Raw genomic sequence first — 13,026 nt, forward strand, 5'->3', positions numbered from 1 at the left:
CCATTTTCAATCCCATAGGCTACGTATGGTCCTCTAGCATGTACAAGATGCGGGATCTAGAGCATGACAAAGGCGAAAGCTATGGAGGATGGAAGATAAAGACACAACTCATGTTGACATGACAATGTAGACAACTGTTACACAAGTGAATTAGGTTTCAAGATTGAGACTTGGACTCATAAACACAATCTTGTGTATGGACAATAATGACACAGACACTTGACAGAAGAGACAAGTACTATTGCATTATCATCATATGAAAGTGATAGTTCAAGTACATCATTATATAGAGTTCTTTTGTAGCACTTAACATCCACTATGCATATGGGATTTTGTCTCTCTTCTTAGAATGGACTGCATCTTCCTAGCCTAGCTGTCCTATACAAAGGGACTCAAGTAGGTGTGATTGTAAATATCTCAACACCCCTCCTCAATCACAACCAAAAGTACAAAGTGTGTAGAGGCTTTAGTAAAAGCAACACCTGCAAAGTGTGGGCACACCATAAACATGGCAAAACACCAGAGGCTGTCAGAAAAAGGCTAAGTGTGGGTACCATAAACATGATGGACATCCAGAGGCTGTAGCAGGGGCCTCACAAAGTGTACAGAGGCTATAGTACAAGGATAACTGAGGAGTTTTATAAGTTTATGTTTGAGATATTAGGGCTAGGAAACACAAAACTAAAAAAGTCTATCTGAATAGAAGGACTGATGAGGTTTGTCCTTCTCCTGGTGGTCTTCTTCTTCTTCTTCCTTTGCACCATTTTCTTCTTCTTCTTGGGCTACAACTAGATATGCCTTTTGGAACCTCTTTCTTGCGTGGCAGAACTTCTCGATGTGTCCGGTCCTTTTGCAGAAGTCACAGAAGGGCTGATCCTTCTTGCCTTTGTACCTGTTGCCAAGATATAATGCATGCTCATCTCTAGAGGTACTTGGTTCTTCCTTAGTTTTTAGCTTCTTTTCCTCTTCTAACAGTGATGCCTGGATATCAACAAGTTTAGGATTTGGCATGTTGATTAAAGTTGTTGATACATTATTATATTCAGGAGGCAAACTCTTAAGTAGAACACTGATGCAAACATCTTCTTCCATTTTAATGTTGATTCCTGCAAGTTGGGTTAGAAGTCCTTCCATGTAATTTAGATGTGTGGCAAGTGATGTGCTAGACTTCATTTCAAGCCTGAAAAACTCAATCAGGAGACCATACTTTGATGACTTAGACTTTGCACCGAACAAGGTGTTAAGTCTCTTCCATGTATCCTGTGAGGTCTCACAGTTATCCACATGGTGGATATAGCTGTCGTCTAGCTCTAGTTTGATAATGGCATGGGCCTTATCATCATTCTTTTGCCAAGTTACAGCAAGATCCGCATCATGAGGCTTCTTTTCTTTTCCAGTGGTAATGGCCCAGAGGCCCTTCTTCATCAGGATGAGTTTGATGCGGGTCTGCCAAGTGTGAAACCCGACTCCTTTGAACCGAGCAGTTGGAGAGTCTTTGCCCATGTTAGAATTACAGGAACAGTAGCAAATCAACTTCAGAATTTTGAGATTTATCAGTGGAAGAGCATATTACAATGTGTCAAGAGACACAAGTAATGACAGTGTGAAAACACACTATGCGGAGACTATGTCTGTGTTGATGTTGAGCTTGAATCTTCTTTGTTCGGGGTCATTGATCCTTCTTCAATCTTTCCAGGTTCTTCCCCTCCTTGATTTGATGCTGGGACAATAGATCAGAGTGGCAGTGTGTTGCTCCAGGTGGCAGGAGAGAGAAAATAATGAGATTTGAGCTTGAGTGGAAAATTGGCTATGGTGGATTTTAGGGTTTCATGACAGGGGCCTGGTTTTTTGCTGATTGCATGAGCTATGGTTGATCATTTTCAAAACTTTTTTTATGGAAATGTAGCTCTTTTCAAGGCCTATCAAAGCCCTATGATCCTCGTCCAGATCAGGGCTTGTAGCGATGGCGGCAGTAGCTCGATCGTCAGTAGGCGCAGTTCAGCCAGGTCCTCGCAATTTCGTGAATGCTGGAGCAGAGAGTGATCAATGTCATGCTCTGTTGTGCCACGATGAAGCGCCCTGATGCAAGGAATGATTCCTTAAAAGAAAGCAAGAGGAGATATGCTCTATGTTGGGAGATCTAGGGACTCCAATCAAGGTATGTCCTGCAGGTCATAGATTTAGACTATGGCAGTGTGACTGACAATTTGAGCAATACTGAGCTATGGAGTGGCCAATGTCAAACTCTTAAGTGATACGGAGAAGCCTTGGTAGTCAAGGAACAAATGTCTAGAAGAGACTAGGTTCAGATATGACTTGTGGAGAGAGATCTAGGAGCTTCAAGTTGATAGGGTGCTGCTGGCTATGGCTGCCACAAGGTCAAATGGAGAAGAAGGAGTAGAAGATGAGCTCCTGGACTTAGCCTGAGCTAGATTGAGCTCAAGCTGAGCTAGATGAGAGTATAATGGAGCTGGAGGAGCAGTGCCATGCCCGACTGTGCTCTGATACCATGTACAAGATGCGAGATCTAGAGCATGGCAAAGGCGGAAGCTATGGAGGATGGAAGATAAAGACACAACTCATGTTGACATGACAATGTAGACAATTGTTACACAAGTGAATTAGGTTTCAAGATTGAAACTTGAACTCATAAACACAATCTTGTGTATGGACAACAATGACACAGACACTTGACAGAAGAGACAAGTACTATTGCATTATCATCATATGAAAGTGATAGTTCAAGTACATCATTATATAGAGTTCTTTTGTAGCACTTAACATCCACTGTGCATATGGGATTTTGTCTCTCTTCTTAGAATGGACTGCATCTTCCTCGCCTAGCTGTCCTATACAAAGGGACTCAAGTAGGTATGATTGCAAATATCTCAACATAGCAGCTCTCCCAACTCATCTTGAAGTGCATGATCAACCACCTATAAATAACTCCACTTTCTCTAAGTTCAAAGTGTTGAGAAACACGGACCTAGAACTAGATCGGCTATAGTGGACGCAAGTCAAACACACAATCATAATCAGAATAAGGAATTGTAACTCAAGTGAATTAGGTTCCAAGATAGATTAGCTTGGACTCATAAACACAATCTTGAGTGAATCAAATTGATAGTGCCATTACATGAAATGAGTGTCAAGTACATGCCTTTATAGCTTTTTGGATAGTACCACTGTACCTCACTGTGCATATGGGATTTTGGACATCTCTTCTTACAGCTTCTAGAGCATACATCTTTGTCATATCTCTCATACAAAGCCACTTATGGGGAAGCCTCTTTTGGGCACACATTTAGCCTCTATGGGCATACATCATTTGCTATTCTCAACATCCCCCCTCAAATGATGAGTCTCTACCCTTGCTGGCTTTTGCCCCCCCTACATGATGACATGGCCCGGGAAACTAGCTCTCTAGCAGCCTAGTCAAGTTAAGGTTTGAAACTTTACATTTTGGGTAGGGTTTGTTACATCCACTATGGGAAGCAGATCCACTAAGGGAAAAAAAAATTCTTTGTTGACAGCGGCGAAATTTTTTTTTTTTGTTATTATCCTCTTCATGCTTTTTTTGGCATCTTTTGTACTCTTCAGTTTTTAATCGTCTTGGAAACCTTCTTGGTCTTCATGCTCTTTGCCTTCACCACATGTAGTTTACAAAGAGGCCTATCCTTTCCTAATTTTGTTAGTGCACTGATTACAGCCTCATGCAATGGATACTTGTCACCAACCACTAGCCCAACAAGAGGAACAACAGCACCTTGCGCCGCAACTAGCTCAGCCTGTTGCTCATCATCAAGTAAATTGTCCAATGCCCTTGCACCAGCATGTTGCAGGGTACTCGAGTCTACACTCAAAAGGGCTACCAAAGACTTAATGCAGTTTGATGCAGTGGGAGTGGTGCGAACCCTTGAGTTAGCAAAGAGGACTCGACAAAGCTCTGCCACATATTCTTTCAACTCCGATGAGCAATCTGATGACAACACTCGACATAAGCCCTCGACTGCATTAGCTCCAGTGTCTGCAATAGCCAGTGCTTTCTGAGTATTATCTGCTGATAAACTAGTCAGTGCCCCAATAGCAGCACGTTGCTCCTTCTCAGAGCCTGAATTTAGCATCTCTACAAGGGGAACGATAGCTTGCTTCCCAGCTTCTCCTGGCCTGATATTCTCAGCAGTATAAAGTCCTTGTAATGCCCTTGCTGCACTATACCTTAAGGCCCTAGTGCCCAGACGTAGAACTGCAACGAGATGGTTTACAACACCAACAGCTGATTCATGTCGTCTAAGCTCAGGACTGCTAAAAAGAATCCTAAGTAAATCAGCTGTAGCCTCTTCAATTGCATCTTGCGGACCCAATGAAAGATACTTCGTCAAGGCATCCAGTGCCCCAGCTTCCTGAATAGACTTCAATACACCTTGCACAGCCTCAGAAGGATCACGTGACTCCCCAGTTGCCATGGCAATAGTTCTCAATCCCCTCCCATTCTCTGAGGACTTGTTGGAGAGCGGCGAGAAGGCAAGGCTGCAGGAGGAGTTTCGCTGGCAGACAGCTGGTGGCCGATGATGGCGGACAAGGGGAGGGAGTCCTTGGAAGAGAAGGCAGGCCAGCTTTCGATTGAGACGGAGGAGGGGACCAGGGTAGCGGTGGCTGAGACAGAAACCATGGCTACACAGCTCGTCCTTTTCTTCTGCCTCCTTCATCGCTCTTTCTTCCTTCATTCTTCCTTCCTCTGCTGATGCTACTTCTACCATTTTTCCTTCAAACCACAACCCTTCCCTTACTTCCAAGGGCAAAGAATTAGTGAACTACCTTAACCATATACATTCCATAGCTCGGATCTGCAAAGCTCCACTTTTCTATCAGAAATAGGACAGTGTTGCGACTCGCCTAGAGAACCTCCATAGCCTTGAGCTCCTTCACCTTGTACAAGATAATGGATGTGTGGATGGCTTAAAGAAATTGAGAATGGAAAAAGGATTTAAATTATGCAAGGAAGAAGTAAGAGGTGTCCAATAGCTATCTAGCTCAGCCATGGCTCTGATACCATGTTGAGAAACACGGACCTAGAACTAGATCGGCTATGGTGGACGCAAGTCAAACACACGATACATTATCAGAATAAGGAATTGTAACTCAAGTGAATTAGGTTCCAAGATAGATTAGCTTGGACTCATAAACACAATCTTGAGTGAATCAAATTGATAGTGCCATTACATGAAATGAGTGTCAAGTACATGCCTTTATAGCTTTTTGGATAGTACCACTGTACCTCACTGTGCATATGGGATTTTGGACATCTCTTCTTACAGCTTCTAGAGCATACATCTTTGTCATATCTCTCATACAAAGCCACTTATGGGGAAGCCTCTTTTGGGCACACATTTAGCCTCTATGGGCATACATCATTTGCTATTCTCAACACAAAGCTCTTTGCTCTAGTGCATCCAACTGGTTGTATCGCTCTTCAAACTCCTGCAACAAGTCCTTTGTTGGACTAATAAACCACTCACTGAATGTCTTTCGCGTAGCAATACCATAATTCTCTAGAAAATATTAATCTTTGAGCACTTTCTTGAAAGCATCCCAGTTAGATTCATGTACAAACAAATATGTCACTCTAACCTACAAAGTAGGCGTGACAAGCCATGAGAAATAGTTGCTCCAGTTGGTCGGAACTCTGAAAAAGTGCATCTGGCTTTCAAAGGCCTTATAAGATGTAGGCTGAAACATTCTGACCATCAAATAATTTTTGGTCACTAACCACAACCTCGATCACCTTAGTTGCACCAAGTGTATGCTCCTATTCTTGATGCAACATTTGTTGTTGATCCAACTGCTGCTATTGCTGCATAGATAATTGCATCTAGCTAATTTTGCATCATAATGGCTAAAGAAAGAGTTTGTAGCAAAGTCTTCATCTCAATGGTAAAAAAGGAAGAAATACTTGATGATGAAAGTGGATTATTCAAAGGGTCTCCCATCTCGATGATCATAAGCAACGCTTTCACGTCGGGTTCACCAGTTGTCACACAAAAAACGTGCAAGGGTTTGTGAAAGTCACTCGCCGCAGGGACGCTTTGCAAGACGGGAGCAAAAGATGATGAAGAGTACTCAACTCAAGGTAAATACATGGAGTAAGAAGAATGGTTAGGTTTCACATTCAATCGAATACATATGTGGGCAAGGTAAGATGAAGTGGGATTACAAGGATTACAATCTTCACAATACATCATTTCGGCTTAGATGAGCAAGATCATGTTTAGGTATGGATGCACAAGGTTTTCATTCATATACATTGGCAATCAAAATAAGAAACAAGGGATGTAAAAGAGAAACTATGATTTTAAGTTCTAGGAACTGTCTCTTTCTCTACTCTTTTTATCACAACATCAAAATCCCTTTTTAAGATGACTCTATAAGAGCTCTTAGCACATGCCATAATACTTCATTGGAGGCAAGGTAAGAGGAATTGGGGAAGTATGATCAAGGAGAAGGGAAAATAAGAACATATGTAGTATAAGGGCAAAAGCACAGATGTAAGACCACAGCTGCTATTATGCAAGCTTCCCATGAGTCTTTGTAGCTTAGAGTTCAAATGCAAAACTCTTCCCAATTCTTGGCTAGTTGATTGCTGTAGAAGCCACGATTTCTACCTCATCAATTGTGACAAGCATAGGAGACCACATATAAGCTTTCACCACTTCAGTTTCATGGATGCCTGATGTTTTCCATGATAGTCTTTTCTGTTGAACCTCATCGAACAGTCACAGGGACGTTGCTTGCATGGTGTCTCTTTCGCCATGAAGCTGGCATCATCATGACATAGTGATAGCTAGCAAAGCGGCCTATTGTATCTATCACAAGCTTTTTCTTTTCCAAAGCTTGTATGCTCTACATATACTGTTGTTTTCCACACACAACAATTGCAATTTCAGCACACTTGTCAGAGTATGTGGCATGTGTGCTCCTTGCAGTTTGCTTGCGACTCCAGACCATGATCATTGCTAGCGGTTGCAAGTGGTGTAACACTATCCTTGGTGGTATTCACAGTGGCCTAGGCTCAATCATCTATCATGCTCATCGCCAGAATGAACAATATGGCAAAAGCAACTGCTAGTCATGATATCATTATGGCCATAAGAGCACGTAAGCTAGTGGTCTGTATGTTGTTGTTGCGCTTTTGTAGTTGTGTTTTTTTCCTTCTGACATGTCACATTGTTCACATGTAGACATCAAGATGCTTACATAGCAAAACAATGCCCCCATCTCATAAGCAGGATGCGTGCAAGGAATGTCAAATAGAATCAATATAATTGAGGCTCCCAATATGGATTACACTATAGCTATCAAAGGAGCTTGTTTGCAATGCTTTTGAATTCAAGCACTTATGTTATTGTCTACAACAAGCTTATGAACTATCAAGTATTAACATTGTAGGTAACATTATACTTAAGAGATCCTTAGTTGCAACTCTATGTTGATTGACACAAACATGCAACCAACAATATTTATCCTTCTTGAAGATGTTTGCAACAAACAACGAAACATCATCTTGCGATCATGCAAGTAGAGATGGACATCATTTCAAGGACACTCTTACATATGCTGCAAGTAGACATGCAAACATACAAAACATAAAGTGTATCCATTGTGATGGAGATCACCTCCCTTTGGATGCTCGAGGTCATCACACACTTACACAAACTATGGATGCTATGGGTATGAAGCTACTTATGGTAGAGCTCCATGAGAATTTCTGCGACCCAACCCCAATTTTGGCTACCTACAATATAATTGAGGTCTTAATTATCCATGCCAGCCCCACAAGTAGCACCATCTTTGGCCTTATTAGTTTCAAATTTAATCACTCAGGGTTTCCTAGACCACCAGGCCCAATTGGTGCAGAGCGCATTTAGGAGCATTTCCCTTTTGTTATCGACATTCTTTCCTAAAAATAGTCCACTTAAGTTAACTAGGGGTGATTTTCAAAAGAAGAGTCACCTTTGTCATTGTACCATGGCAATACCATTTTACCCTTATAGGCATCACTAACAAAGGTGGATGCATGGAGTTGTGGCACTCATAGCTATATGGAAGCATCAAGAATAAGAGAAGAAATGCATAGCTATATTTGAGTCATTATATTTTTATATTATTATTTTGTTTTTATGATTTGGAAATTGCAACCCAATATCCAAAGAAAGATTTTGCATATTTGTGTATGTTGTGTGTGCATACATGTGTTGCCATGTGCTTGAGGAAAGACACGTGAGGACAAGAGTTAACCCATTGTTAGAGAGAGAGAGAGAGAGAGAGAGAGAGAGAGAGAGAGAGAGAGAGAGAGAGAGAGAGAGAGAGAGAGAGAGAGAGAGAGAGAGAGAGAGAGAGAGAGAGAGAGAGAGAGAGAGAGAGAGAGAGAGAGAGAGAGAGAGAGAGAGAGAGGAGAGGGAGGGAGGGAGGGAGGGAGGGAGGGAGGGAGGGAGGGAGAGGGAGAGAGCGAGAGAGAGAGAGAGAGAGAGAGAGAGAGAGAGAGAGAGAGAGAGAGAGAGAGAGAGAGAGAGAGAGAGAGAGAGAGAGGAGAGGGAGGGAGGGAGGGAGGGAGGGAGGGAGGGAGGGAGGGAGGGAGGGAGGGAGGGAGAGAGAGAGAGAGAGAGAGAGAGAGAGAGAGAGAGAGAGAGAGAGAGAGAGAGAGAGAGAGAGCTTGCACGTATGTGCACGTGCACATGTGTATGGTGCATATGTGTTTGTGTGTGTGTGAGTAATGATTGCGACAACAATCATCTCCCTCTTCAATTTAAGCTATATTTTGTCTAAAATTTGCATTTTAAAAATTGTTTATTATGTGCAAAGCGCACCATCTGTCTTTTTTCGTGGCCAAAAGGATGTATTGATCTAGACCATTTGATACAATACTTGAGTGTTTTAGATGACATCAAAGAGTCAAGACTATTTTTCTATCATAGTCTTCGGTTTTGACATTCATCTTTAAATTATTTCAATTCAATGATGTTGCATGGTGTATAATTCTTTCACAAAGATGCATGATGAATACTTTGGAAAGTGGGATCTGTTAACATTCAATATATATTTTTGTCTAAAAGATCAATTAACCATCGTAAAAATATAACTTGTTTCCTCTTGAGAATTGGTGGGTTTTTATAAAACATTACACATTGAGCACGTTGCATGTCGCATGAAAAATGCAACTTTCATCCTTTGCTTAAATAAACAAGAGGTGAGTGAGGCACAGGTTGATGAGCTTCATAAAGCCCACAAATGTGTGGTTAGTGAGCTAGGTTGACCAAAGCTATTAGATTTTCTTTTTCACGAAGAAGTTTGAGTTATGACTTGAAATATTCAAAAAGGGCATTCTAGCCAACCGATTGACTCCAACATAGGTAGAAAATGACATATGTAGCCAAAATACTACGAAAAACACATGGATATAATAATGAAAGAAGGGGATCAGTAAACAAGTACAACTAGTCGTGTAGATGTTATTCGCCCACTAACAGGCCACCTTTATGAGGGTCACACCAACAGAAACCATGGAAGTAGCTTGCCATCACATGACCACAAGCACTTGAGGTTGAATTAAAAGAAATGCATTACATGTCCATTGGATGTGCGAAAGACTTGTCTAACACATAAAATGAAAAAGATGGGTATGCTCTAGTTGTAAAGTGGTTGTGGATCGCATATTGTCCATAACCAAAGAATGGATCATCATACTTTGATGTGCCATTGAAATTGATTCTCAAGAAATGAAACCCTGGGCCTGCCTAGCACCTGGGCAAGAAATAAAAAGATCAGCAGCCTTTGCACATGTAGTATAAAAGATAGGTCTAGCATTAGAGATCTTGTGATGACCCAATATATTCCTTGTGGGGAGACCGTTGATAAGAAGCTATAGTATAAAAACTTTCCCTTAGTAGTGAAGCTTAGACCTCCACAATGAGAGTGACCAATCACTCCAAGTAGCTTTCCTATGCCAAGGAGACCAAACTTTATTTGCTTTCTCAATCATCCATCTCTTATCCTCAACTAACTTGTGATAATCCTCATTGACTGATCCTTTCATAAAACCATCAGGGTTGACAACGACCTTGTGCAACCATGGGAACAAATGTGTAAATGCCAAAGCAGAGGGGATAGTGCGAGAGCTGTTCTTCCAGGAGGCTGATCGAATTGAGCTTTATAACCTTGAGAGGAACATAAAAGCAACGATGGATATGGTGGAAAGAGTAAACCCGAGAGCATATGTGGGGTAGTTCTAAAAACAGATGGTACCATTTTGTGAAAGACAATCAAGTCCCACCCGGTCATCGAGTGACTACCATGTGCTTATGATGAAGAGAGCCAAGTGACTTGCCATTTTGTGAAAGACAATCAAGTCCCACCTGGTCATCGAGTGACTACCAGGTGCTTATGATGAAAAGAGTCAAGTGACTTGCCAAACTTATAAAGTAGTGAAGGATCTCCTGCCACTTTACGCTCTCTCTCTCTCTCTCTCTCTCTCTCATTTATATTTATGGCTGCCACGGACACAGACTTGCCCGTCCAGGAAGACACCAGCTTCCTCAACGGTACCGGCGGTGCAGGCCCCAGCAGCAGCAGCAGCAGCTGTAAACGTCCCAAGCGCTTCGAGATCAAGAAATGGAACGCTGTCGCTCTCTGGGCATGGGGTACGCCTTCCCGTTGTCTCCTGCTGTTCCCTCCCCTAGGGTTTGATACATTCCTTTTTTGACCTCTTTCCTGCAACAATTCGATGCAATTCGAAGGCGTCCGTCGAAAGATTTTGTCTTGCTCGTAACTTTTAACGTTTTCTTTCTTTGTCTTCTTTGGCTCCCACAGATATTGTGGTGGATAACTGCGCCATCTGCAGAAACCACATCATGGACCTGTGTAAGTTTTCTCAGCCTCATTCCGTCGTTCAGCAGAAAAAATTGTGATTTCCTCTCTCCCGACCGTAGCGTTAGTAGTAACTTGGAGAAGCTTATTCGTTGCAGGCATTGAGTGCCAAGCCAATCAAGCCAGTGCCACGAGCGAAGAATGTACTGTCGCATGGGGTATGTTTCTTAGACATCATTCCTTCTATCCAAAATTCTAAATCCTGATGCATTGAGTATGTTTCTAAAAGTCCTAAAACAGTGACTAGTATAGATTGAGCAGTCACAGTAGACTAAATGCAATAGTATAAGCCTGTAGCAATACTTACTAGGTGCAATTCTGGCTAAGATCTTTGTTTAGACAGCAGGAGCAGAAACCCTTAGTCAGTAGTATACAACAGTAACAGTAGATTAAAGGCCACAGTATAAGCATGTAGCAGTAATTACTAGGTGCAATTCTGGCTAAGCTTTGTTTAGACAACAGAAGCAGAAAATCTATCTTGATAAGTCTGAGAATTTCTTACCAGAGGATTGACATGAGTATATGCACTTTTTTACTAGGAACTCAGAAACTCTTAGTTAGGACTCTGGCATTCTGCTTAACAAGTGTGAACAACCTGGTTACTGCCAACCTTGTGGTCAACATAACCCAACTAGTCCCTTAGAATCAAACCCTCTACATGCGGAAGCTTGATGGGCAATCCAGTTCTCCTGTAATGTTGAAAAACTCCATGGACGGCAAGAGGGGGAGACTCCATCAATGTTATATGCAGGCACTATGCCAATGAAGACATTGGCTTATTGTGCAAACCATATTTCCCTCTTACCAAACTGGAGCACAGACTGAAAAAAGTAAACTTGGGCAGTAGGCAAGCATAGTCAAATACAGCACTTGCAGTTACTAATGGGGTTTCATTTGATCATTTTCTTACATCATCAACAGCTTGTGGAGAACTGGCACAGGCTTCACACCTGGTGATCTCAGTCCAACTTTTTAAATCTAAACTCGGCTGGATCTAACAATCATTTGCTCATGCTTATACATTTTGCTCAAATATGGAGCTTTCTGTGGGTCATGTTTATGCATGGAATGTTTCAATCTGTTGTTAAAGGGTTTATAACTAAGAGCTGTAGTGACATATAAGCGTTTAAGAAATTGAGTAAACTAGCTTTCACTCAATTCCATAATTTCCTTTTCATGAAATTGGCAATGGAAATCACATGTAATCTGAACACTTGCTGTAATGTGACAGGTGTCTGCAACCATGCTTTCCACTTTCATTGTATCAGCAGGTGGCTTAAAACAAGACAAGTTTGCCCTCTAGGTGAGGAATCTCTTTTATAAGTTGGAAGTTTAAGTTGGAAGTTAAACTTGGGTATAGACCGTGGCTACTTTTGAATACAATGGGATTTATAATCTGGCCTAAGAAGTTGTTGCCTTCTCTTCCAGACAACAGCGAGTGGGAGTTCCAGAAGTATGGCCGGTGAGGTCGCATACATGTAAAATGATAAACAACTTCTGATGATTTCTGGGATAGCTTGCTTACTGTCTGCATCTCATTATATGCTTCTGTATGCTATCTACTTTCCATCTTCATATTTTTCCTTTTGAGAAGCTAAAAGGAAGAATGTGGCAGTAAATTAGCTCTTGCAATTGAGTGCACATCACTCCACTGAATTTGTATTCAAGGTTTCGTGGATGTAAATACCACACACGATAGTTGTCATTATCACTGAGATGAATGTATTGTCTCAAAGCTGGCTTTGTAAAACAAGATGTATGAAGATAAAAAGCAAGAAGCTCCAGTTAACTGAGAATCTTTGTAGGCAGGGAATCAAACACAGGGTCTGTTGACATTCTATTTTTGTGTTTCTGAGACAAATCTGTTCAAGGGTATCTCACCATTAGATTTTAACTTGATTGAAGTTGGTTAAGGGAGTCTTTTATTTAATTGTATGTTTGTGTGCTCAATCCTTTTACACAGCTATGACTTGTTTAATCATAGTCATTGTTAATGTGACAATTGATTGCTTAAGGCATGAGTAATCCAGGGAGGAGGAATCATGGAATTGGTGTTGTGGAAAGGTGTGGTGCAATTTAATGCATGGAGACTAAGTGGGTGAAACT

At 41.5% G+C, this 13,026-nt stretch overlaps 1 protein-coding gene across 1 annotated transcript; it reads left to right on the plus strand.

Annotated features, from left to right (window-relative positions):
- Nucleotides 1-10,503: 10,503 nt before the first annotated feature.
- LOC148010542 (uncharacterized) lies at nucleotides 10,504-12,814 on the plus strand. Its single transcript, XM_087672003.1, has 5 exons — nucleotides 10,504-10,694; nucleotides 10,864-10,914; nucleotides 11,019-11,078; nucleotides 12,152-12,223; nucleotides 12,349-12,814. The coding sequence occupies exons 1-5, from the start codon at nucleotides 10,541-10,543 to the stop codon at nucleotides 12,384-12,386; spliced, it is 375 nt and encodes a 124-aa protein (XP_087528129.1). The 5' UTR covers nucleotides 10,504-10,540; the 3' UTR covers nucleotides 12,387-12,814.
- The last annotated feature ends 212 nt before the right edge of the window (nucleotides 12,815-13,026 follow it).

This window comes from Lygodium microphyllum, chromosome 29 (genome assembly GCF_053477565.2).
Source record: "Lygodium microphyllum isolate KBCC chromosome 29, Lygodium_microphyllum_v1.1.10, whole genome shotgun sequence".
Taxonomy (NCBI): domain Eukaryota; kingdom Viridiplantae; phylum Streptophyta; class Polypodiopsida; order Schizaeales; family Lygodiaceae; genus Lygodium; species Lygodium microphyllum.